We start from the raw sequence: 26,651 nt of genomic DNA on the forward strand, positions 1-26,651 counted from the left end.
ATGCAATCTCTCTCATCTGACGGGAAGTTTAATCAGTGAACGGTATTCACAAGTGGGGCTCACAGGTGCATGCTTTTGCATACTGGCCTAACCTGTGGTGGTGCAGTGAATAAGGCATCGACCTGGAATGCTTGAGGATGCCTCTTTGAGACACTGGGCTTGCCTGGTCAAGGCACACACAAGAAGCAAGTTGATGCTTCCTGCTCCTCCCTCCATCCTTTCTCTCTTTCTCTTTCTCTCTCTCCCTCTCTCCTCTCTCTAAAATAAATAAATAAAATCTTTAAAAAAATGGTTGTATATTACTCTGGAGTTTTTCTGCATTATCTCCAGGACAAACACTCATATTTAAAAAGAGGAAGTCGGGGACACAGGTTGGTTCAGTACTGGAATTCTACAGTTTTAGAAACCATTGTGATTTAGATCAAATACAGGCTAGCATTGATGTATCTGGTTTATCCCCAGCCTAGGGCTCAGGTAATCTGATTTCTATGGAAAAGTGAGGTATAAATAAAATTAAAAATGATATTTTTTCTAATAAGCTCTTACTTTATAGTATAAAATGGGAAAAACTTCATGTAGGCACAGGAATGGGCTGAATTTCAAGTCAGGAGCTGAATTAGTGGGTGAGTCCAGCCCTCATTCACAAATATTTTTCCCATCGTAAAATTAGTATCCTGAAATTCAAATTCCTCAGGCCATTCAAAAGGGACCTAAATTGGATTCTTAAAGATTTTTAAAGTGCTGAGAATTTCAAACTGTTTTGTGAAGATTGATTAGTTTTTTAAAAAAATATCACTTTATCTTTCAGTATAGCCTTATAAAGAAATTTTGTTCTCTATAATTCCTCAGGTCTTGCTATGTTTTACAGACTGGATTAAACAAGCTTGAGAATTATAGACACAGATAAATGGAAAAAAATAAGTGGAGAGAAAAACAAGAAGAAACAAACAGGGGAAAATAGAGACTTTTAGCAGCATTGTTTTAGCAACATTATGACAAGTTTGAACAACTATTATGGGTAATTTAATATTCAAACATTATTTTATGCCAAGACATAGGAATAAAATGAAGTAAGCTGGCAAATGTCACAAGAGCCAATGGCAAATAGTGTTGCCCGAACACTGAGGCTTAGATGTGTCTGACAGGATGGAAGTTCTTATTACCACTTTTCACTGCTGGCACAATTCATGCGCTCCTGATGCAGAGCTCACTGCATGTTTGATATTTTGTTACATGCTGAGAAACCCAGTAAGGTATAAAAATATATAGACCTTCCCTCGATACTATATATTCTGGTTTAGGAAACAGTATAGCACTTTCTTCCTTCTTTATCTCCATTCCTATGAGAAACGTGAATAAGTGCCTACAGGTTTTTAGGCACAAAGGATATAAAATCCTGACACTTGACCAGGAGCTTTGCAGACATAAGTTATTTGAAATGCGGGTGTAGCCATCTGAGAGAAAAGCAAATAAATGTGAAGAGGGATCAGAGGAAGAAAACTAATATTAATTAAAAACACATGTGTCTAACCTTCTGATTGACCTGGAAATATATATGTTGGGCAAATTAGTTTGTAAAATATGACTTTTGAGTTTGCTCACTTTTATTGTTAAACATAGCGCTGCCCAGGTGAATCTGCTAATTATCTTCCTGCTCAGGAAGGACCATTGTTATGCTAATGTTTGCTGGAGGAGGGGTCTTTGTGGGCCCAGGTAGTTTTTTAGAAGGAGGAAGAAGGAGAAGAGAAAGAAACCAAGATGGAAGGGAAGGAGAGAGAGGCCAGTTTTGCAGAGTAAGAAGCCATGTTGGCAGATGGGAAACAGAGGTGACTGAGCTGGTGGGGGCCTTTGATTCTAGGGAAGCCTGGAAAAGATTCTCCTGGTTGTGGAACTGGAGAATGTGTGAGTGGGTTTTGGAGCCCTCTGTGTATTTTTACTCACCAGCTGGGTGTGAGGCTAGAATAAAGGAATGGCCCACCAGCTTTTGGCTCCACTGTTTCTTTACTGTCTCTCTGAATCTAAGGGGAAGTTGCACGTGCCTGGCCGTGACAGCCGAGACTACTGGCCCTACGTCTAGCGTAGTTTGCGGCAGGATTTGGATTAGATTGGTATGGAGCTGCCACCACCCTTGAGGGGTGGAATACAGGACTGGTTGTTGGGGTTCCTGTTGGCTGTCCTTTTGAGGACCGGGAGCTGGCTGATTTTTACAGCCTGTGAGAGGAAACCGAGAGCTCTGTGCAAGAGGCTGCCTGAGGCCTGCAAACTGAGCAGCCGAAGGAGTTGGAATGGCCACGGGAGAAAGATGCAGATCCTGGAACTGGAGCAAGCGCTGGAGAAGGAGGCCAACCAGGTTTGCGAGTTGTACCTGGAAATGGAGGAGTGTCTGAAGAAGGAATTAGGGGTTTGTGAGTTGCAGTTTGCCCTGGAAGTTACTGAGAGCCGGCAGCTGCTAGAGCCTAAGATGGAGCCAGGCCGGCACAGTGACTCTGAGTCAGTGGGAGCCGGCATTTCCAACTCCTATTCTGAAGATGAGAAGGCTGGAATTGCCACCTGCAGACTCCAGAAGGTAACAACAGTCCAGCAGCAAAGAGGTTTGCTGCGGTTTTGGGACATAGGGGTGGATGGTTCTGGATCAGAGGTGGAAATGTTGGCTACCATTGTCCCATGTTCCTCATTGGGACAGCGTCTTAAGAGCTGCCAAGATGTCAGGGATGGGGGGGGGGGGACCTGAGGCCCCATGTGCGTGGACTGACTCTTGGATTGTGACCAGAGGGGGCACCAACTTCCTTGTTGGATGGACTTGCTTTTGGACAATGTGAAAGACCCTGATGGGGTGGGGCAGCTCTGGTGAAGGGCACCTTTGTAATTGTTGAAATTGTATGACTTGTACCATTGCTGTAATTTGTGTGATGTGCCTCATGTCCTGAACAGGAATGCCTGTGGTATGGATTGGGATTGCAAAGTGGACAAAAGGGGTGGAATGTTGGGCAAATGTGTTTGTAAAATATGATTTTTGAGTTTGCTCACTTTTATTGTTAAACATCGTGCTGCCCATGTCAATGGTGCTGCCCAGGTGAAACTGTTAATTACCTTCCAGCTTGGGAAGGGGCTTTGTTATGCCAATGTTTGCTGGAGGAGGAGTCTTTGTGGGCCCAGGTAGTTTTTTAAAAGGAGGAAGAAGGAGAAGAAGAGAAAGATGCCAAGATGAAAGGGAAGGAGGGAAAAGCCAGTTCTGCAGAGTAAGAAGCCATGTTGGCAGATGGGGAACCAGAGTTGACTTAGACTAGTGGGGGCCTTTGATTCTAGGAAAGCCCAGATGTGTCAGTGGCTTTGGGAGCCCTGAACGGAAAGGGAAGTGTTTTCACTCTGTGTGTTTCTTGCTCCCCAGGTGCAAGGCTAGAATAAAGGAATGAACCACCATTTTTGGCTCCACTGTTTCTTAACCATGTCTGAATCTAATGTGAACCTGCATGTGAATGGCCGCGACGGTGGCTGCTACTGGCCATACATTATACCAAGCCTAACTGTGAGAAAATGGTCTACATTCTGCAAAACACATTGTATAACAAAATCAATCGCAGCCACACATGTAAACATACATAAAATTTGTTTAGAAAGATATGATACATGAAATTGGTAGGAAAAAGATGGTATCTACCCCTCAGGTTTTCCTGATGTTAAATAAAACCTCATAACATTAAAAATTTTTAAGTATTGGACAGTTTACTTTTGTAAATACTTTTTTTAATACATATTCTTGTAATAGAAATAATTACTTTGAATTGCAACAGGAAATTTGATGACCATTCATGAAAATGATATCTATATGTAGGTAGGATTACTATAATTTAATTTAGTAGTCTTACAGGTATTGGCAAAACATACACATTTCACTATACATCTCTAAAAGGAAGAAAGAGTTAAGAATATCCCATGCCTACCTTTCAGACTTTTTTAATACTGCAAAGATATAACTAGAATAAAATTTTGTCTTATATGTGTTCACACTATGTGGATGCTCTAATTACTGTTAGCTCCAACTTCAGTTAGGTAGTAATCATTTTGACCCTAAACAAATGTTGTGTTCTGAAAGTATATCAATTATATATATTATACAAACAGAATTATTCATAGCACTTACTGTATCCAAAGTTAAACTCCTGCCTCTGGAAGCTATTACCATAATGCTACAATTTACTTGTTGTAAGGTAAAAGAAATACCTAAAACACTGTTAACCCTATTGGTTTCATAACCAAAGAAATTTTATCCTAAAAATTGTATTAATAGTGCATCTTTTAAGAAAATAAGCAAAGTTGATAATAGTATGTATATTAAATACAAAAATAGAGAATAAGAGAATGAAGTATACAGAAGCAAGTGCTAATAATAAATTATTGATTAGTAATTTATTAGTAATTTATCAATGTGAAAATAACAGAATATTTATTAATCGTAATACTCAATGCCAATTAAATAAAATTTTATCTTTGTCAAATAAGTATAAAAACATATTTTCTTAGGTAACATTCAAGTGGTACTATTTTTAGTTCATATGCTGATTTCTTTTGTTTCTGAACTATTATAGTGTTTGCAGCCAGACCTTAAAAATTACTTTGATGCAAATAATATACATTTCAGTTCTATTTATTTTCCATATAAACATGTAATAATTGTGATTTTTTTAAAAGATTTTATTTATTAATTTTAGAGAGAGGCAAGAGAGAGAGAGAGAGAAAGAAAGGCCGGAGTGGGGTGGGGGGAGGAGTGGGAAGCATCCACTCATAGTAGTTGCTTCTTATACGTGCCTTGACCAGGCAAGCCTGGGGTATTGAACCAGCAACCTCAGCATTGAAGGTCAATACTTTATTCACTGCGCCACCACAAGTCAGGAGAACTTTATGTTTTTTAACGACTTAATTACTGAGCACATAATAAGGATTCTGAAAATAATGGTCAACTTGAGAAATATATTAAGCTCTTTGAAAACACATACTTGGCCACACAAAAACCTGTCCTAGATCAAGTTTTGACTGTGAGCCATAATTCTGATTTATTAATCTTTCTTTTTATTTTTGCAAGTTGAATTTTATACACTTTTAGAATTCTTACACCTCCAATTTTTAGGTGAAATATTTTTTAATTTAATACAGAGAACTAAATATACACAAGAATCAAATAATGACATATATTTAGGGCAGTCCTCACTCATCAGAATTCACTTAAGAAACAGAACAAAATATTAGTTTGGTTCAGATTCACTAACACTGTTAAGCAATACTTTAAAATTTTTCAATACATTATTATGATACATAACACCAGAATTTGTGATATTTCCAAAGTCTCCCCCTTTTAGCATTTAAATGGCTTCTATAAAACTTTCAAGTGATGTCACTAGAAATTACTACCTTTTACCTCTTGTAAATATATAGAGATAGAACATGCCAACCACATGCTTTCTCAAAGTGCAGACCTCAAACATTTTATTTCAACCTAACTATATTTCCAAAAAAATTATATTAATTTCTAAGTGGGCAAAAGTGATGCAAGAATGTTATAGCAATGTATTAAATAGATTTCTGAGAGGGATCTTTTCTTATGTCAAGTTCAAATGTCAGTATTTGCAAAAGCCTTATAAAAAGACTCTAGTGAGTATTGGCAAAATACTAACTATACAGTTGATTAAAAAGGCAATTTTATCTTTATAAATTCACTTCTCTATTAGGCTTATGAAGAAATATATGACAGGAAATTAATCACTCATGTTGATAAATAAAAGTTCATTACGCATTTCAGACAAAACTGACTCCTGTGCACTTCTGTGTGTCTTTGTTGGGTAATTGAAATGTTTGGTATAGTTTCTCGTGGCTCTCTGTCAAGATCAGAGAGACATCTAAAGCTGATCGCTCATTTCAGCACTTACCTCATGTGGGTGATGAGGAGAGTTGTAGTGGGAATGAAGAAATCATCCACTCGGTCAAACTGTTTCCCCACTGGCTGGGTGTGGATGGAGTGGTGCGGCACGTTCCCACTGGCCATGGTTATGACCTACACGGAACACACCCTGTTTAGATCTTGGCGATGAATTCCCCTTAATAGTACCCACTTTCTTTAACTTGGAGAAGAAGAAAAAAATTCCTGGCACAAACTGTTTATTTCCACCCTCAAAATCAGGGTGACAGTTAAGCAAACTGAAATTATTATTAAGAAAACTGAAATTCTGTAATTACTTATTTTCAATGTATAAACTTCTGTGTCTACCAAAAAATTTTAAAAAAGAAATCAGTTTGTCTTGGACAGTTCCTTTCTAAAATATAAAATACACATGTAATCGACTGTATTATAACATTTTTAACTTTGGTATAATGAGAAAAATAAAAGCAAGCACACAGATGTAAAGAGAATGGTAGCTTTCTTTCATTTCTTTTTCCTAAAACATTTTGTGAAGATTAATTGACGTACAAACAACTGCCCCTCCTGTAGAACAGAAAGGGAAGTATAGCACAGAAAACTACAAAACAAAACAAAACAAAAATCGTATGAAATAGACTAGATCTTAGAAATTCTAGAATAGATAAAATCTTATTTTAAAATCCTTTCTTCCTAGACATTGAAAATAACAGATTTAAGTAAGTTTTAATCAGAGGTTTCTTCTTTCCAGTGATTCATCATTAATGGGTTAACAGAAAACTTTTGTAATCCATTAAAGAAAGGATAACTACATTTAAACTCTTTTATTTCTCATACCCCATTATGTACCTAATTCTATCAGTTATTTTTTCAGTTTCTCATACCTCCACATTTTTTTCTACTCTCTTTGCTGCATAAGCAGAGTGCTGTTAGCTTTTTAAAGGACATTCCTGTTCCTTCTCCCCTTTAAATCCTTTCCACGTACGGCCCCAAATCAAAGTTCCTAAGTACTGACTGACCCTCCAAGACAAACAGACTTCCCTTCTTTTACTGGGTGTCTTCCTTTGTTTTTTTATAACAGAAGCAAATAGCATTTTTATTTTTAGGAGTTTTTTTTTTCCCCTGAAAGGTTCATTATCTTTTAAGTGAGTATATTTTCATTGAGTTTCACTGAAAATTGCCAATGTTCAGTATTAATAAGTTAGTTATAAGTCAGGATAAGCTCAGTTATGTTACTGTTAAAGAAAAACAACAACAGGAAACAAAACTTTGAGTTTTAGTGGCTTAAGACATAAAGATTTTGTTTGACACGTGTCATTTTCCCTGAGCGTTTGGCAGGCTATCTACGGCTGTCATTCAGAATTCCATGCTGAAGGAGCCTCTGACCACCTGGAATATGTCCATAGGTAGCATACCTCATTTGCCAGAACTAATCATATGGCTCCTCTTAAAGTCACTATACCTATTCTGTTAATAAATATCAGTGAGAAAGTCAGCACTGGGCTGTAACCATTCATAAAGATCAACAGAGTAATAGGGAAGGAAATCTCCAAATTTTCTTCTCATTGGATTGTATAGAAGTGCTTAGCTCTCAAAATGCATATACTTGTATTCTAAATTAATACAACTTAGACTAACCACAGCAACAACAATACTTTCTGAGAGCCTGCTGGGTGTCAATATGTGTTCTAAGTCATTTACAGGTATCACAGAATTTAATAATTAAACAACACTATAATGTGTGCATTGTATCCCAGCCTTCCTAAACTTACTGTTACAAACATTTATGCCACTGAAGGAATATTAACTGATCATCACTTATGTGCTTGGCATAGTTAGCTTATAAAAAAAACCCCCACAACAGCACTGCCCTGTTCCCCTCTACCTGGACTTTGTTCCCTGGTGGTTTGGGGCCTCTCACTGCTGGAATTGAGCAGGAAGTGATGGATTGCCAAGCAAGTTCAGGACTGACCTGACTCAAAGCAAGGACGCACCAATTGATCTGATGCACCTTGATCGATAGACCCTATCTTTCAACAACCCCTGGCTCATTCCTAAAGGCATCCTGCCATTGGTCTCTTTACGTGTGTGTGATGCCTTCCACTGACCCAGAGCCACAAGCTCCCAATGTTATCCCCCCCGCCCCTCCCCCAGTCATGGCCTACTTCCTGATCAATTGCAAAATCTAAAGACTTTATTCCAAGTTGTTTCCTGGGAATGTTTTCCTCTCTAAGTGTGTGCATTTGAAAATATATTGCATAGAAATTGTAAAACTGTACTGATTTTAGAATAGCATTTAAAATTTTTTATCAGTTATGATGGGTTTTTTTTTCTCATACTTGATCTGACTAATCACATTACACTTTTCTGCAGAGGCCCAGGGGTCCCTCAGAGATACACATAAATGCAGTCCTATCCTTAAGGTCCACCCTCTGATTATAGGGGTAACTTGGGGCTTGATTTACTCACAACTTTCTAGTACAAAGCTTGGGATCAGAAAATCTGGGCTTGGTTAGTGAGTCTACCCTTAATGATCCATGTGGGAACTTGGGATAACCATTGTACCTTCTTTTAGTCTTTCAGCCTTCTGCTGCAAAGTGAAGACAGAATTCACTGTGATGATGTTTTTTAAAAAGAAAAAATAAACTATGGTAAATCTTTGAAAATTCATTTGAGAACACTAATTGGAAAAATCACTGTTTTACCTAACTAAAATTACAGTTTTAGGGTTTTTATTAGTTTGTTATAAAAATCACAGAATATAATATGTTTTGCTTTCATAATTGGCAAAGATTTACTTATAATTGAAAGAACACAAATAAGGAATATGGGTGGAACTTTCTGAACCTTGATAAAATGCTTTTACTCCTTCAAGAGTCAGTGGCTACCATTATAAGATATATAGCACTAGGGCAAAATAGTTACCTTCTAGCCTTTACATTCTAGCATCGATCTCTCTCTCCAATCTAACCTTTTAATACTGAGGCACAGAGACGCTTTAGCAAAAGTGAGAGGGCACCCATGTTTTTCACTGGGTGAATTTGCTTTCTCCAAAGGAAAAGTGTTCCCATTTTCAAACGCATCTTCAATCTCATTTTCATTGGGGATGTTTCCTGAGAAATCCATTGGGAGATAATTATCCATGAGTGTTTTGACATTTGTGCAGTCAGGTCATGCTGAGCAAAGGGCACTGGCAAATTTGATTAAAGCACGATGGCATAGTGAAAATGCCTTGGAAGCCAGAGCTGGTGTTTTGCTCCTGAGAGATTTAGAGACTAAGGTCTTTGAGTCAATTACTGCCATTCCAGGCTACTGAACTGTCCCTCCTTTCACAGGCGAGATTTGTGTGTATTCCAGAGTAATAATCTCTATCTCTCAGAGGGGAGGATGGGCTGATGGGCTGATGGGCTAGCAACCTAAAAAAATGTAGGGAGACATTTTCAGGGTGCTTTTGCCTGTAGTACAACTATGTTGCACAGACAGGGTAACATTCATCTCACCACATCACCCTATGGGGGTCAGGGCAACAGCACCGGCACTAACATGTCCTTCAGGTAAGAAATGGTCTAGTCTCTGACCATGGACCCTGTATCTGTCTGTCATCTATCATTTACATATATATCCATGTGTATATGCACACACAAATCACATCCTTCATGTAAATAAATCTTCTCGTATATACTATTTTAAGAGTATTTCTCTATTCCTAAATTTTACTTTATATATTTGGTATGTCACTCACACCCAGAAAATATTTTTCTAAAATTCACTAAATCTTATAAATATATATATATATATATATATATATATATATATATATATATATATATTTAATTCAGAGAAAAAGAATCCATTTTTAGATGGCTAGATAATATGAGGAAAGTTACTTATCACCTCTACAAAGCTTTTCTTCCTTTTCTGTATGATATTAAAGATGCTGGCTTAAAGTTTTGTTCATTTTTAAAAATTATACCTGTTTTATTTATCTTGTCAAGATTATATTTAAGTACAAAATACCAAATGATTAGAGGCTATGACTATATTGTAATGGATCACTCTAACAACAAAGACTGTGTTCCTTCCACTAAGAGATCATCTTTATTACTCCATCCTCCTGAATTTACGTAGGCATTGTAACTTGTTTCCATCAATAGGTTGTGGGGGAATTTACTTATGGAAATCCTGGAGCCCAGATTGTAACCGACTTTGCGACTTCCACTGTTTTGAAACCTGGTACCACGATACGGTGAAGATGCCAATCTAACAGATGAGCAGGCACATGCAAGAGACACAAAGCACTCAACTAAGCACCACACCATGTGACACATGTGGGGCCATTTAAGACCTTCTGGCTCTTGTTATCAAACGATTGCAGCCATGTGAGTGCTCCCTGATTCCGCCTGCAGAAATACCCAGGTTGCCAAGCCATGGAATCTGTGAGAGCTAAATCATCCTTCAATTTGAAGATCTCAAGTTTTGAAGTGGTTTGCTTTGTAACAATTGATAACTGAAATACTATATCATATTATAGATGTTTCAAATGACACATATTTCTAGTGAAATATAAACCATTAATTTCAATAGTTACTTTGAAATATTTCATTTCAATAGACTCAATCTTTGTAAGGTCAATACTATAATACTAAAAATGCTTTAAAAATATTAAAAGTATTGGTAGTGATGATTGATTAAAAATAACATTGTATTCAACGGAGTTATTGAAAATTAGCTAAAGGTTATGCATTTAGGACTATGTAAGAAGAGACATATACAAGGCAGAACTATAATCTTAAAGTGGATTGAGAAATAGATGAATCACAGTTTCAGGGACAAACATTCCTTCCCATTCTCTCTCTGTTTCCTCTTAAAATTATAATTCCAAAAATCTAAAGACTATGCCAAAAACTCATTGTTAAAGTGTCTACTAAATTTTTAATATATCTGTCAAGTTCTCACGTAAACAACTTTAAGACAGAGGCAAGTTTTCTGCAATTACACTACATATTTCTCAATTAGAAATGAGCCTGGCTCATATAGAAAAATTCTGTCTATTTGGAGAAAAACAGAGATCTTCTTTGAGACCATGTTTACCTCTCCTGGTCTTTATTTCATGTATCCCACCCTACAAAATGAAAGAAAAATGGAGCCCTGGCCGGTTGGCTCAGCGGTAGAGCATCGGTCTAGCGTGCGGAGGACCCGGGTTCGATTCCCGGCCAGGGCACACAGGAGAAGCGCCCATTTGCTTCTCCACCCCGCCGCCCCTCCTCTCTCTCTCTCTCTCTCTCTCTCGTCCCCTCCCGCAGCCAAGGCTCCATTGGAGCAAAGATGGCCCGGGCGCTGGTGATGGCTCTGTGGCCTCTGCCTCAGGCGCTAGAGTGGCTCTGGTCGCAACATGGCGACGCCCAGGATGGGCAGAGCATCGCCCCCTGTTGGGCAGAGCGTCACCCCTGGTGGGCGTGCCGGGTGGATCCCGGTCGGGCGCATGCGGGAGTCTGTCTGACTGTCTCTCCCTGTTTCCAGCTTCAGAAAAATGAAAAGGAAAAAAAAGAAAGAAAAATGGAAATAAGAAAATTGTTATGAAAATTGCAGGGAGACTTGTTGAAAGGTAAACTCTTATGAAAATTGCAAGGAGAGTTGTTAAAAGGTAAATTTTGACTTTTTAGTTTTGTTTTTGCTTTTTCCAAACAGTGGCTTTATTGTAGAGGTTATTCTTTGAGCATATACATCCAATTTTTGATAACTATGACCTACAGTATTATTCAATCCAAAAAAGAAATTACTGAGAATCAACTTTCTTTTACCTTTTTCTGTGCAGATCTGGATGTGATTATAGTTCTCAGATGGAAGAATATCATTGTTTAACGGTGATAAATATTCAATGAGGTAGTTAAAGGTTTAAAGCTCCTTATTTGCTCAGATGTCCTGAGATGGACTTACCTGTAGTGTCGGAGATGTCTTTTCCATTGTCCCCCAGCTTAGCACCCAGACCTGATCGTGTGACTTGTCGTAGTGTAACTTAACTGGAACAGGGTCTGTGCTTACTGCCTGTAGTGAACAGGAGGTGGAAAACAAAATGTTTTCAGACTAAACATTAGTTTATAACTTGGCCAGCAATTATAGAAGAATCCAAGAGTTTAGATGTCAGGTTAAAAATTTATATTGCCAATTTCTAATTTTCTAAACTTTTACTTGGTTAACTTGGAAATGTGATACTTTACTAAACATGCTTTTGCAGCCTTCTATAAAGTCTTATGTTCATTCGTTGCCTGTGAAATTGTGTGTCATGGAGAAGCTATTTAAAAACTCAAGATATAAGTGATTAAAATGTGAACTTTAATCATTTATTAAATACAAGTGAGAACTAAGTTTATACTTTAGTATTTTCATCCCAAAGCTGGTATGAGACTAGACTATCTATAATGCAAAGATGCAAATGATATGATATATGGCTGTAACTCTAGTAACAGATTACCTAATTTAGTTTCCTTAATGAGAAATCTAAAACCATAGACATGAGAAGAAGCATTTTTTTTTTTTTTTGGTAGCATACATGCTATGGTAAATGTGTTTTCCTGCTAATATTTATAATATATATTTAGTATTCACTTAAAATAAAACTTCCAAAAAACAAATTGCTTTCAGGCAGTTAGTTCACTCACCTTAGTTTCTGCTATTTATATTACAAGCTAACCCCCTTTTCAAATAATTTCTTGTAGTAGCATATATAAATTTTATAACATAAAATAAACTATATTCAATAAAACAGCTTTTATTCAATATTGAAATCATTTCTTTCCAAAGCTCTGTTGACTACTATCCATGGAGAATTTCCCAAGTGCTGGTTTGTAATATAATCCTTTTCTCAGTGGATTTAGCTTGAGGTAAATTACTGTTGTGGTTGAACATATGGATATCTAACATGTTGGCAATTTGGTCTTGCTAAAGTATTATTTTTCTAAAACCTTGCCCTGCATTGTATCTATATTTTTAGAATGCTGAAGTAATTTTTAGATTTCTGAAAATATCTGTTTAAGTATCTTTGCGTCAGTATCCCCATTTCTTTCTTCCTGGATACCAGAGCCAGGATGTTGTTTATGTATACATTAGATGAGCAGCAGTGTTCTCAGGGATGGTAAGCACCAGAGATTTGAGCAATGACTAACCCCACTTTGCTTTGACAAACAGTTTCCCAGCCTCTCCAGAAGCTGGAGATGGTTGCATAGCACATTCTAGTTTATAAAGATTAGCATGATAGATGATTTCCAAGAATGATATTGCATTTCCATCAAAAGAGACAAAAACAGGAGAGCCTTCCTTGCACCGCCCTTTCTCTTTCTTCTGGTTTTCAAGTTGTCCTGTGAGACACTTAAGCCTGAATATCCAAAGTCACTTTGAGGCCATAAAACAGTGAAGTGAAGAAGGAGAAGTCAACACTTTGAGGATTCAGCCAGAGAAAAATAAAAGGAGACTGAATTCTTGATTATAACCTTAAGTTGCTACACAGACTTAGACTAACTATCCTCAGGCTTAATGTTATTTGAAATAATTAATGACTTTATTCCTTAAGGAATAGTTAGTCTGGTATTTTAATTGTGCTCAAATGCATGTCAAATGTTTCATGTAAATTCTTCATGTGCTGATTGGCAATTTCAATGCACATGTAGGAAAAAAGCCATCACTGATTATTACACAACAACAAAGCAGTAAGATTTCTTTGATGTTTTTATATTTTCCCCTTAACATGTTACACTTGAGCTATGTATGAGTAAAATGGCCAGCCTATTTTGTATGTGGCTTAAAATAGAGTAACCTTCAGATCTTTAAAATATTAAAGATAAATAGTTCAATACAAAAAGAAACACAATAATAAAGACTTCATTGTCATTCAATTGTTCAGACCCACTTATAAAAATAACAAAATCTTTAAATACATTTGAATATTAGGAAACAATTTTAATATAGTTTCCTATCTCTCATAAGGTTCTTATCTTTTCACCAGGCCCTTTCATAAGCATTGTCTAATATGGGCATGTCACAGTTCACAAGTTATATGAAAATATTTTAAAATAGAATACAGAAACTGAAACTTTGTCTTACCAGTAGTCATCTAGTCAGTGATCTGCAGGGCTGGGATTTGATAGTCTGTGTTCCTTCCCAGTGTGGTAACCTCTTTGCACATAGAAGACCATCCCTCCTAGTTAATAGTTTAATTGCTGACAGTAGGTGGCCATGTCACCTTCTTATTTATGTCTCACCAATAAGAAATGTTCTTTTTTTTTTTCTCTTTGGAAGATGAAAAGAAACCCATGGGCTCAAATAAAGGCACTATCCTCTGTATAAGCAATACAGTTTAGTGGAGAATCACCATGCTTATGAGTAGGCACTCCAAAGCTGACTTCAAATCTTAGCATTCACTCAAAACAAATAAAGAAACAAAAATCACTTATACTTTAGAAAGTTACAAAACTTTCTTGTGGCTTAGTTTCTTCTAAAATACAATGAAGACAGCAATAATAGCAACTTGCAAAAGTTGCTGTGAAGACTAGGTGAGGTAGTAAGGGGTGTGCCTGGTAATAATAAGCACTGTGGAAGTACTACTACTACTACTACTAGAAAAATTAATTGAGCCTGACCTGTGGTGGCACAGTGGATAAAGCGTCAACCTGGAAACACTGAGGTTGCCAGTTCAAAACCCTGGGCTTGCCTGGTCAAGGCACATATGGGAGTTGATGCTTTCTGCTCCTCCCCCCTTCTCTCTCTCTCTCTCTCTCTCTCTCTCTCTCTCTCTCTTTCTCTCCCCTCTCTATAATAAATAAATAAAATCTTTTAAAAAAATTAATTGACCTAGAGATACCTTCACAACAGTTAGCATCATAGCATTTCAAAGTTAGAGATGTAATACCCTGACTGAGCAAATGATAAAAGTAAGACCGAGAAGAGAAAGTAAATAAACAGTCTTTGTCCTTGACAAATTTATAGGCTACTGTGTGAAAGAACTAAAATAACTTGCTGCATGTCACAAAATAACAAGGAAGGACAAATGCCATGAAATCTCAGAGGAAAAAGTACAATCCAGGGTGAGGAATAAGAAGAAGTGGTGATGCTATTTAACTAAGACTTAAAGTATGAATATTTTTATAAATAGGAACAGACACTATTTTTTAAAGTTAACTTATGAAAAAATGTTCCAGGAGCTTCAGAAGCAGTTCATGATTAATAGCTTTCAAGTAAAGTAAGATATATGTATTTGAAAGCGAAAACTATCAATCAATTTTCAAAATGACTTCAGAATTTAAAAAAATGTCTGTTCAGTGATCTCCAAATATTTTGAACATTTTGTGCTTCAGCATTTCAAAGGTTTGGTACAGAATTCAGTTTATCTTGGTGTTCAGTTATAAAAGCACACCAGAATTGAAAAAATAGGCAGCTCAAAATGGAGAAAAGTACATCTAACTTATTTAATTTGGAAACTGTTTAAGTCTTGGGAAAAATCTTTTACAAGTTTCAAGTGTGTAGGTCTAACACATTTTACAGAGAGAAAGAACATTTATAAGGTTTTCAGCAACAAAATCATATAACAACGACAAAAATATTTCTAAACAAAATTCTTCACACTAATTTTGCTATAACCCAACTTTCAGCCAAAAAAAACTCCAGATATTTTTCCTACTTACATCATCCACTTTTGAAAGGGATAAATTAGATACGTAGGGTTTTAAAAAATGCCTGCTAGCATGCTCTGGAAATTACTCTAAATGTTCAGAAAATTGAAACCATTAGCTTTTGTAAAGGAGAGAGGCAGCATTTTTGACATTTTTTAAAAGAGAGGTTTCTTTTCACAATTAAGCCTGTATGTCTCAGTGTTATGAAGGAGTTAAAATGGTTTATGAAACATTTTAGGAAAAGGATTGCAAAGATTCTATTATCCTGAGTGTCCTCATCCTGCCCCACCCCACGTGCTCAGGAAACATGAGTGGGTGGGTCTGCCTTCGAAGCAATAACCTCCTTCTAGCAACACCCCTGCTGCCACCACCAGGGAGCCTCTAGCATCTCTAAGCTCATCAGGTGATGTCTAACTTCCAACTTTATACTCCTCGACTTTCTCAACAACACATCTGTCAGATTTATTTATTTATTTATTTGTTTATTTTTGGTAAGCATTAGACAGATCATGGCACTAATCTGTTCAAAACACTATAGTGTCTGCGTATGTCACTCAAAATAAAACCTAAAAGTCTTTATAATAACAGCCAGGCATGACCTGACTTGTCACTCCACAGTTTTTGTTTTTGTTTTTTTTTCTTAAATGCCCTCACCCACTATTCTTCCTTTGATTCTCCAATCCAGATGCTCTTAGCCTCCTGGCCATTTATCCAAGGAGCTGCACGTACGTACACCATGTAGAGGGCTTGTCATGGAAATGGTCTTTCCAGATAGTTCAACTTCAGCCTCCTCAACACCTGCTGCCCTCAAAAGGCACCTTTGGGGAGCCAGTCTGACCATCCTATTCCATACTGTAAGCAGCCTTCCTTTTGTGTGCTTCCCCTCATCCTTAGCTTTTCCGTCACCTATCTTGACCATTTTACCTTTTTCAATAAAAACGACCACCTTACAGATAATTTAATTTGCATTTCAGTATTCTTATTTTTCATTGTTTGTCTCTATGCAATTGATTCTAGACTACAATAAAGCAAGCTTTTTGCATTTAAGTCAATGATATTTCCTGCGTTCTAAGAACAACATCTTGTAAATAGTAGTACATAGTATATGATTAATGAACCTCTAAATCTAGTTATTTGGAAAAAGCAAATTGAAAAATTGACAATACCAAAGCTTACTATTAAGAGCATCATTATTATTTTGTTTAATAAAAACAATTATATTTTACCCCAAGTTTATCTGATCACATCCTTTTTCTAAATATTTTACAAATAAAAATTATTTTCATTTAATGGTCACAACCATCTTTTTGTAGGGGTATGCACTTTTGTTATCCCCTTTGTACAGATAAAAGTAAAGATAATTTCTCCCTATCTGTAAAACTCCCACTTTCAAGACACCCTCCTGTCCACTATGTGTTAGGTCAACACCCAACGTGCCAGAAGAATCCAGGCCTTCAACATCAGTTCATATATTAAAGATGTTTCACTGCAACATGATTTTTTAAGATAAAAGGAACTATGAATGACATCGTAGAATTCCCTTCCCAATGTCTCAGGGGGAAACGGCATTCTCTATATGCTCATCTTTCACCTCAAAATTAACCTACCTAGAAAGTTCATTTGTTACTTAGTATACATTTGCATTTGATTACCAACATTATTTTGCTAAAATAATTGTTTTCAAACTTTGCCTTGAGAAGCCAATGGGAATAAGAATTATTTATAGCAGGTGATTTGAATGCTCACCAAAATAAAACAAAAAAGATCAGCTTTGACTTATTAGATAATTCTGTAAGACTGTTTAAATCAAAGGTTCTGATACTATAATTTGGAAATTTCTCTTCCATATCATAAACGATACACTGTACACAGAGCAGACTATGCCTGGCCTAGTGACATTCAGATAATTAAGCCACAATCTTTTATCCAAAAATTTATTAATGTATTAATCATTTTCATAAATATCTTTCAAATAACTCAATAGCTTATTATTATAATTCATGAATAGTAATGATCTAAATATTTACATCCTAGATTCTGTGTTCCTTAATCATCCATGTGAGAGTACCTTTTTCAGAGTGTTATCACAATGAATTAATTTCTTATCCTATTGCTTTGTAAAAATGTTTAAAATATGCTATATAATGTAATAATAAAGTTTTTTATTCATTGCAACTTTATAAATATATTGCTAGAAATATTTTTCTTTAATATGTTACAACATTGTTAAAGGCTACAATTTACTTACACTGTGTGGGTTTCTCTTTGTTGATTTGATCTGTAAACCTTAAATGCTTCAAAATCCCAACATAACTGCAGGCACACAAATTCATCAATATTTCTTGAGGGGATGCAACAAATACAAAAAATCTAAAATGCCTGCTCCGCTGGTCACGGACCCATTGTGTCAGCTCCTAAAAGGTGGCTTATATTGTAAGGGTGAAATACTGGGAGTAGCAGCAGATACACAGACTAGGGGTTTAATCTTGACAGAAAGGAACAGTGTGGCACAGCTTGTTTATCAGGCCGACAAGGAGAGTACCAGCTGGCTAATTAAGTGAACCTAATTTAAACTAATGATGTAGATTCTCAAGATAACATGCTAATGGCTGGAGGAGACTGCTGATGACACTTAAGAATACTCCTGAGGTGTCACAATAAGCCTCTTCTGCATCCAAGCAGAACCTGATTTTGCTCCACAGAAGACAAAATGAGGTCAGTTGCTTACTAGTTAATCATCTATAGAGCAAAACATCACCTGTATGACATTCTTACAACAATTTTAATAATGAGAAAAGCAATAGCCATTTGATGCTGAGATTCCCAGGCTGGAGATTCCATTTAAAAATTGTAACCTTTTACTTTAAAAGCTTCAGATTGAAATGACATTGTATGTCTAGCTAGATTAGAATACCGGGTCCCTCCTCTCTCCCCTTCTCTATGGAAACAGGCTTGCAATAGGAAACAGGTGGCCCTGGCTGGATAGCTCAGTTGGTTAGCACGTTGTTACACATGCTGAGGTTGTGGGTTCAAGCCTCAGACAGGGAACACACAAGAGATAACAATTGACAGCACGAATAAGTAGAACAACAAATTCAAAAGTTGATGCTTCTCACTCTCTCTATTCCTCCATCCTCTCTCTCTAAAAATCATGGAAATAAAAAAGAGGAAATGGCCTACAAAAGAAACAGCAGAGATAAAGAAGAATCAGTTCTAGCCAGTTGGAACACACACCAGGAGCAAAGCTGATCTATAGCTAATTATAATGTTATTATAATATTATTAGCATTGCAGATGGACCAGTACCCATCATGCACTGATGCCATGACACTTCCAGAAAGGACCAGATAAGAACAAAAGCTCACCCTCCTGTTGGGAGGCAGTACCTCACCTGTCCCACGTCAACTCTGCCCAGATCCACTCTTTCGTCAATTCCTCTCCACTAGCCCAAAATATAAGCCTATCACCCAAAACCTATGGAGGGCGGTGACTCACTTCTGGAGTCTTCCCACCCTCTCTTAACTGTTGTACTTTCACTTTAATAAAACTCTACTGAATCTGTCTCATTCTTGAATTCTTTCTTGTTGCAGGGACAAGAACCTAGACTCTGCCACTGGGTGAAGCTCTTTCTTGGCCTCCGCATGTGCCTCCGACATCACATTTGTTACTTCTATTTATCCATACCTCATAAAGCTATTTTAAATTTGTTTCCTTGGAACTGAAAAGCCATAGTTCTTAATAGTCAAGAGCCCAGACATTGGAACCACACTGCCTAGATGCAAATCCTGCACTGCCCTTCCTTGGTTGTTGTAAAGCTAAGTTCAAGTAGATTTCCCAAGTTGAAAAGTTTTGGAAAAGAGCAGGAAATGAGCACTTGGTGGCTCAAACCAAAATGGTTTTTGATAACCGTGTCCATAGCACTATTTGTAAGAGATAATTGTCTCAGTCTTTGACCTACATGCATATTAGTACTCATTTTATTTCTATAGTAATACTACTAAATTACTATTATCTAGTAAAGCCTTTAATTAACTCAGCCTTTGTTAAGAATCAAGTGAGAAAGACATAATACTGTTTCTGGGATGAAAAGTAGTGATACCTTAATTGGCCTCTGACTGGGACTATCTTTGCTCTGTGCAGAATAAACAACGGTAATAATGATTTTTCTGAAATTGGTCATGTTTAGCATGATGATGAGTTCACAGAATCAAATATTTGAAAACAAATGATATTTAAGTTCTTTAGTTCACTAGGCTCAAGGAGCAGAATGAGAGGACTGTTTGCAGACAGTGCATATGTTTTTTAAGTAATGAAACAAGTTATGAAAAAAATCAAATGGTAAAGCACAAGTTATTGGGTACAGACTATTAAAGTAAATATTTTTAGTTACTTTCAAAAGTAGAAAACATTCATACCTGGACAACTTTTTGGGACTGCACATCCACAATGAGGACTCTGTCCAAAGTTGGCTGTGCAACATAGATGAACTTGTCTTTGACATTAACAGCTGAGGCCCACACACATTTCTGAACTTCATCTCTTTCAGATTTGGGGCAGACTTCATCCTATAATTTAAAAAATAGAAAAATGAAATGAGTATCTTAAGTTATGAAGTGGGCATGGCCATATTCTGAATAAAATTAATTGATGTCATAATACTTTCAGCATCAAAAGTTAAATATAATAATTGATAAATATAAATATAGAATGAGGTAAATCAGTCAAAACAGTGCAACAACATACTTAAGCTTGTTAAACATTTATAGAAATGAATGGGACTATTAGGTAGTGATGCAGAATGGTTACTTAATTTCAATTTGGCATGAAGGCCAAAATTTATAAGAATTCTTTAGTCTGCCCAAGCTTTTTTAATCCACTCCTTTACCCTATAACTTGCCTTCTGGTTGAATATTGCACAGTGTGGACTGGATGACCATAAATGAGATAAAATATACCTTCTAGTTCTTCATTTCCTGCTCTTTGTCAATAAGTGAAAGTGGAAGGTATATATAAACCTTTGAGATTTGCACTGACAGGTACATTGTAAGCAAAACAGACGTCATTTAGCTCACTACTTTTGTTTCAGATTTTCCTTTTATTCACTGATCTATTGGTTTCATAATTCTCTCAGTGTACTTGTACTTAGAAAAACCTCTAAGAAGAGATTTGTTGAACTGTATATAAAATATATGTGTAATGATAAATATTTATATACTGATGATATGACAATAAACACAGGTTTATGTATTTCATTTGTTTAATGATATAGGTCGGATTATTGATTACTGAGATCAAATTTATTGATTTGTATGCACCCATAGTAACTCTTAAGCTAAATTAGAATACTCTTCTCTGATTCAAATAAGAAACCTCATTTTTTACAAGATTTCATTCATCATTTGTATTTAATAATCACAAAACGAAATCAGCAATTTTTATTATCAACACCACTAAGCATTGCTTTTAATTTGAAGATAATGCTGACAGCAGTAAAGCACATTTAGAATTTAATTATTAAATAAACACCTCAACAATGTAACCCTTCTCAGGCAGCTCAAACATAACAGGTGGTATTCCTGTTGGCATAAAACTTGAAAGATAATATAAAAACCCAAGAACTCTGGAATGAGAAGCTTAGTATGTGTTCTACTGTATTTGTTCTCCAAAATTCAGATCTGCTTCAGAGAGAACCTGGAGAGTCTTCTAATTTTTAAGATCCAGTCCAGTAAATACCAAATTCATCCAGAACTCCAGGAATATACAGCAGTAAAGTCCTTTAAACAATATTGATTGTTCTAGGCTTCCAGGATGTAAGCGCTCTCTCTCTCTCTCTCTCTCTCTCTCTCTCTCTCACACACACACACACACACACACACACGCACATGCACACACAAAGTCACAAAATGAAACGTCTAATGTATGCTTATGGTAGGTTTGCAGGTATGAAATTACCTCCATTTCATGCAATGTACCATAGTTATTCTAAGTGACTACCTGTGGGGACATCCCGAGTAGGGTCCATGGCAGGCAGCACAAATCAGAAGGCAGAAATCTGTCCTCAGCACGTGCCCAGAAATGGACAGTACAGCACTTTCATCCATCAACTCACTGACATGTTGTTTTCCATGGCTAACATTTTTCCTCAGAAGCATATTAAATATCTTTGACAAGAACCTATTTTGTGAGAATCAAACACTATTAAAATACGTATTTGGGAGGACTGAAGAGGTGAGAAAAAAGTGGGACCTACAGTTGATGAAAGGCTCAGAATGTGGGGAAATTGTTTACAAATTCTTTGCTGTTGTGTAAAAGCTACCAATGAAACCTGCCAATATCACAAAAAGTGTGAGTGACCTGACACATAACTGTCAGCCAAACAACTGCTGAACCAGGAGCAATTTCCACCCCTTTGTTTGCTATAAAGCTATTCAACAGTAAAATAAATGGATCTGCAGGGAATTATTAGCTATTTGTATGCTGTCCCCATAGGATGTCCCTGACTAGACTCACAATCATTTTCACAAAGCCATTAAAAGTTTTCTGACAGTCGGCCTGAATTTTCTTTGCTTTACTTCATGCCATTGTTTCTGATTATAGTCTATTAGAACTCGTTTTACAATAACACTCTTATTTTTCTAGATTGCATAGTTTAATATTTATTTCTGTGGATAAAAATTGTAGAGGAATGTTTTCTGCATGCATTACACATTTAATGGAATAAAAGAGAAGGTAAAATATAAGAGATGCAAAATAAGATTAAGATAATCCATACAGATGAGGAAAATTGTCAGGAATTATGTCAGAGTGTAACATTAAATTACTTTTTATATAAATGTATACTACCTCAGAAATGAAGACTACACTAAAAACAATTAATAGGCTGGATAAAGCAGTAGATTGAATCAGTGATTTAGAAGACAAGATAAATGAAAACATGGAAACAGAGCAGAAAAAAGAAGAGAATAAAAAAAATCTGAGGAAAATCTAAGAGAGATCTGTTACAACCTAAAGAGAAACAACATCTGCATCATAGGGGTTCCTGAAGAAGAAGAGAAAGAACAAGGCATAGAGACCTTGTTCAATGAAATCATAGCTGAAAAGTTCCCTAAATTGATGCAGGAAAAGTGACACAAGTTCAAGAAGCACAGAGAACTCCATTAGAGAGAAACCCAAAGAAATCCACACCACGATACATCATAAATAAAATACCAAAGCTAAGAGATAAAGAGAAAATATTAAAAGCTGCTAGAGAAAAAAAGTTTTTATCACCTACAAAGGAGCCCTCAGAAGGATGAAATCCAACTTCTCAACAGAAACACTCGAGGCCAAAAGAGAATGGCAAGAAATATTCAAAGTAATGCAAAACAAGAGCCTACAGCCAAGACATCTTTATCCAGCAAGGCTATCATTTAAAATTGAAGGAGAAATAAAGAGCTTCCAGGCAAAAAAAAACTCCAAGGAATTCATTACAACCAAACCAATGCTGCAAGAAATGTTAAGGGGCCTGTTGTAAACAGAACAAAAAGGGGAAAAATATATAGTAAAAGAGGAATAAAGCTTTAAAGAATAAAATGGCAATAAACAACTACATATCAATAATAACCTTAAATGTAAATGGATTAAATGATCCAATCAAAAGACATAAAGTAGCTGCATTATATGAAAACAGGACCCACACATATGCTGTCTACAAGAGACACACCTTAAAACAAAAGATGCACATAGACGTAAGGTAAAAGGATGGAAAAAATATTTCATGCAAATGGTAATGAAAAAAAAGCTGGGGTAGCAATACTTATATCAGGCAAAATGGACTTTAAAACAAAGGCTATAGTAAGAGATAAAGAAGGTCACTACATAATGATAAAGGGAGAAATCCAACATGAAAATATAACCATTATAAATATCTACGCACCTAATATAGGAGCACCTAATTTTATAAAGCAGACTTTGATGGATATAAAGGGTGAGATCAACAGCAATACTATAATAGTAGAGGATTTCAATACCCCACTAACATCACTAGATAGATCCTCAAGAAAGAAAATTAACAAACAGCAGACTTAAGGGACACAACTGGATTTAATAGATATCTTCAGAACCTTTCACCCTAAAGCAGCAGAATATACATTCTTTTCAAGTGCTCATGGTATATTCTCTAGGATAGACCACATGTTAGGGCACAAAAGTGATCTCAACAAATTTAAGAAGACTGAAATCATATCAAGCACTTTCTCTGATTACAATGGCATGAAACTAGAAATCAACCACAACAGAAAAATTGAAAAATTCTCAAACATATGAAAACAATATAGCATGTTATTAAATAACAAACAGATTAACAATGAGATCAAAGAAAAAATAAAAAAATTCCTAGAAACAAATGATAATGAGCGTACAACAACTCAAAATTTATGGGACACACCGTCAGAGGACAAGTGGATTTAAAAGCTTTGGTATATATATATATATATATATATATATATATATATATATATATATACACACACATACATACTATGGAATACTACTCAACCATAAGAAATGATGACATCTGATCATTTACAATAACATGGATGGACCTTGATAACATTATACGGAGTGAAATAAGTAAATCAGAAAAAAACTAAGAACTATATGAATCCATACATAGATGGGACATAAAAATGAGGACTCAGAGACATAAATAAGAATGTGATGGCAATGGGAGTGGGGGGTGGGCGGAGGGGGGATGGTGCGAGGAAGGAGAGAAGGGGTGGGGGAGGGGAGGGGCACAAAGAAAACCAGATAGAAGGTGACAGAAGACAATTTGACTTTGGGGGAGGGGTATACAGCACAATCAAATATCAAAATAATCTGGAGATGTTTTCTCTCAACATATGTACCCTGATTTATCAATGTCACTGCATTAAATTTAATAATAATAATAATAAAGAAAAAAAATTTATGGGACACAGCAAAAGCAGTTCTGAGAAGAAAGTTCATAACACTACAGGCATACTTTGAGAAGTTAAAAAAAGCTCCAATAAACAACTTAACCTGCATCTAAAAGAACTAGAAAAAGAACAACAAGTAAAACCCAGAGGTAATGGAAGGAAGGAAATAATAAAGATCAGAGTGGAAATAAATGACATAGAGGCTAAAGAAACAATACAGAGAATCAATGAAACTAGGAGCTCAATCTTTGAAAAGGTAAAAAAGATTGATGAACCTTTAACCAGACTCACCAAGAAAAAAAGAGAGGACTCAAATAAATAAAATTAGAAATGAGAGTGCAGAAATAACAACCTACACAACAGAAATACAAAATATTGTAAGAAAATACTATGAAGAACTCTATGCCAAAAAATTAGAAAACCTAAGTGAAATGGACAAATTCCTTGAAACATATAATCTTTCAAAAATCAATCTGGAAGAATCACAAAACCTAAACAGATTGATTACAACAAATGAGATCAAAACAGTTATCAAAAAATTCCCAACAAACAAAAGCCCTGGGCTGGATCGCTTCACGGGGAATTCTACCAAATATTCAAAGAAGAATTAATGCCTATCCTTCTCAAGCTATTTCAAAAAACTCAAGAGGAAGGAAAACTTCCAAGCTCCTTTTATGAGGTGAGCATAATTCTGATTCAAAAACCAGTCAAAGACAACACAAAGAAAGAAAATTATAGGCCGATATCCCTGATAAACTTAGATGCTAAAATCCTCAACAAAATATTAGCAAACCGGATCCAGCAACACATTAAAAAAATCACACATCATGATCAAGTGTGATTCATTCTGGGGAAGCAAGGATGGTACAATATTCATAAATCAATTAATGTGATTCACCACATAAACAAAAGAAAGGAGAAAAACCACATGATAATTTCAATAGATGCAGAAAAAGCATTTGATAAAATCCAGCATCCACTTATGATCAAAACTCTCAGCAAAGTAGGAATACAGGGAATATACTTCAACATGATAAAAGCCATCTATGAGAAACCCACAGCCAACATCATACTCAATGGGCAAAAATTAAAAGCTATCTCCTTAAGATCAGGAACAAGGCAGGGTTGCCCCCTTTCACCACTCTTATTCAACATAGTCCTGGAAGTCCTAGCCACAGCAATCAGAGAAGAAGAAGAAATAAAAGGCATCCAAATTGGAAAAGAAGAAGTATAACTACCACTATTTACAGGTAATATAATAGTCTATATAGAAAACCCTAAAGTCTCAGTTAAAAAACTACTCGATCTGATAAATGAATTTAGCAAAGTGGCAGGGTATAAAATTAATACACAGAAATCAGAGGCATTTTTTATACAATTACAATAAACTGTCACAAAGAGAAATTAAGGAAACAATCCCCTTCACTATTGCAACAACAAAAAAAAGTACCTAGGAGTAAATTTAACCAAGGAGGTTAAATATTTGTACTTGGAAAATTATAAAGCATTAATAAAAGAAATAAAAAAAAGATACAAACAAGTGGAAGCATATACTGTGTTCGTGGTTAGGAAGAATAAACATCATTAAAATGTCTATATTACCCAAAGCAATCTATACATTCAATGCAATACCAATTAAAATACCAAGGACATACTTCAAAGATATAGAACACATATTCCAAAAATTTATATAGAACCATAAAAGAACACAAATAGCTTCAGCAATCTTGAAAAAGAAGAATAAAGTGGGAGGTATCACACTTCTTGATATCAAGTTATACTGCAAAGCCATTGTACTCAAAACAGCTTGGTACTGGCATTAATAACAGGCATATAGATCAATGGAACAAAACAGAGAACCCAGAAATAAATCCATACCTTTATGGACAATTTACATTTGACAAAGGAGGTAAGAGCATACAATGGAGTAAAAACAGTCTCTTTAACAAATGGTGTTCAGAAAACTGGACAACTACCTGCAAAGAAATGAAACTAGACCACCAACTTACACCATGCACAAAAAATATACTGAAAATGGACAAAAGACTTTAATGTAAGTCGTGAAACCATAAGCATCTTAGCAGAAAATATAGGCAATAAGCTCACAGACATCTCTCGCAGCAATATATTTGCTGATTTATCACC

General features: G+C 35.9%; 1 protein-coding gene across 3 annotated transcripts in view; it reads right to left on the reverse strand.

Moving 5' to 3' along the window:
• Nucleotides 1-26,651, reverse strand: part of FSTL5 (follistatin like 5) — a 699,550-nt gene that overhangs the window by 48,199 nt on the left and 624,700 nt on the right. For all 3 annotated transcript variants that reach the window (XM_066280005.1, XM_066280011.1, XM_066280003.1), the window contains 3 exons: nucleotides 19,986-20,135; nucleotides 11,846-11,953; nucleotides 5,922-6,046 (listed from right to left, as the gene is read on the reverse strand). In XM_066280005.1, the coding sequence (XP_066136102.1) occupies nucleotides 5,922-6,046; nucleotides 11,846-11,953; nucleotides 19,986-20,135 (383 nt within the window). The remainder of the gene's footprint in view (nucleotides 1-5,921; nucleotides 6,047-11,845; nucleotides 11,954-19,985; nucleotides 20,136-26,651) is intronic.

The sequence above is a fragment of the Saccopteryx bilineata genome, chromosome 1 (genome assembly GCF_036850765.1).
Source record: "Saccopteryx bilineata isolate mSacBil1 chromosome 1, mSacBil1_pri_phased_curated, whole genome shotgun sequence".
NCBI lineage: Eukaryota > Metazoa > Chordata > Mammalia > Chiroptera > Emballonuridae > Saccopteryx > Saccopteryx bilineata.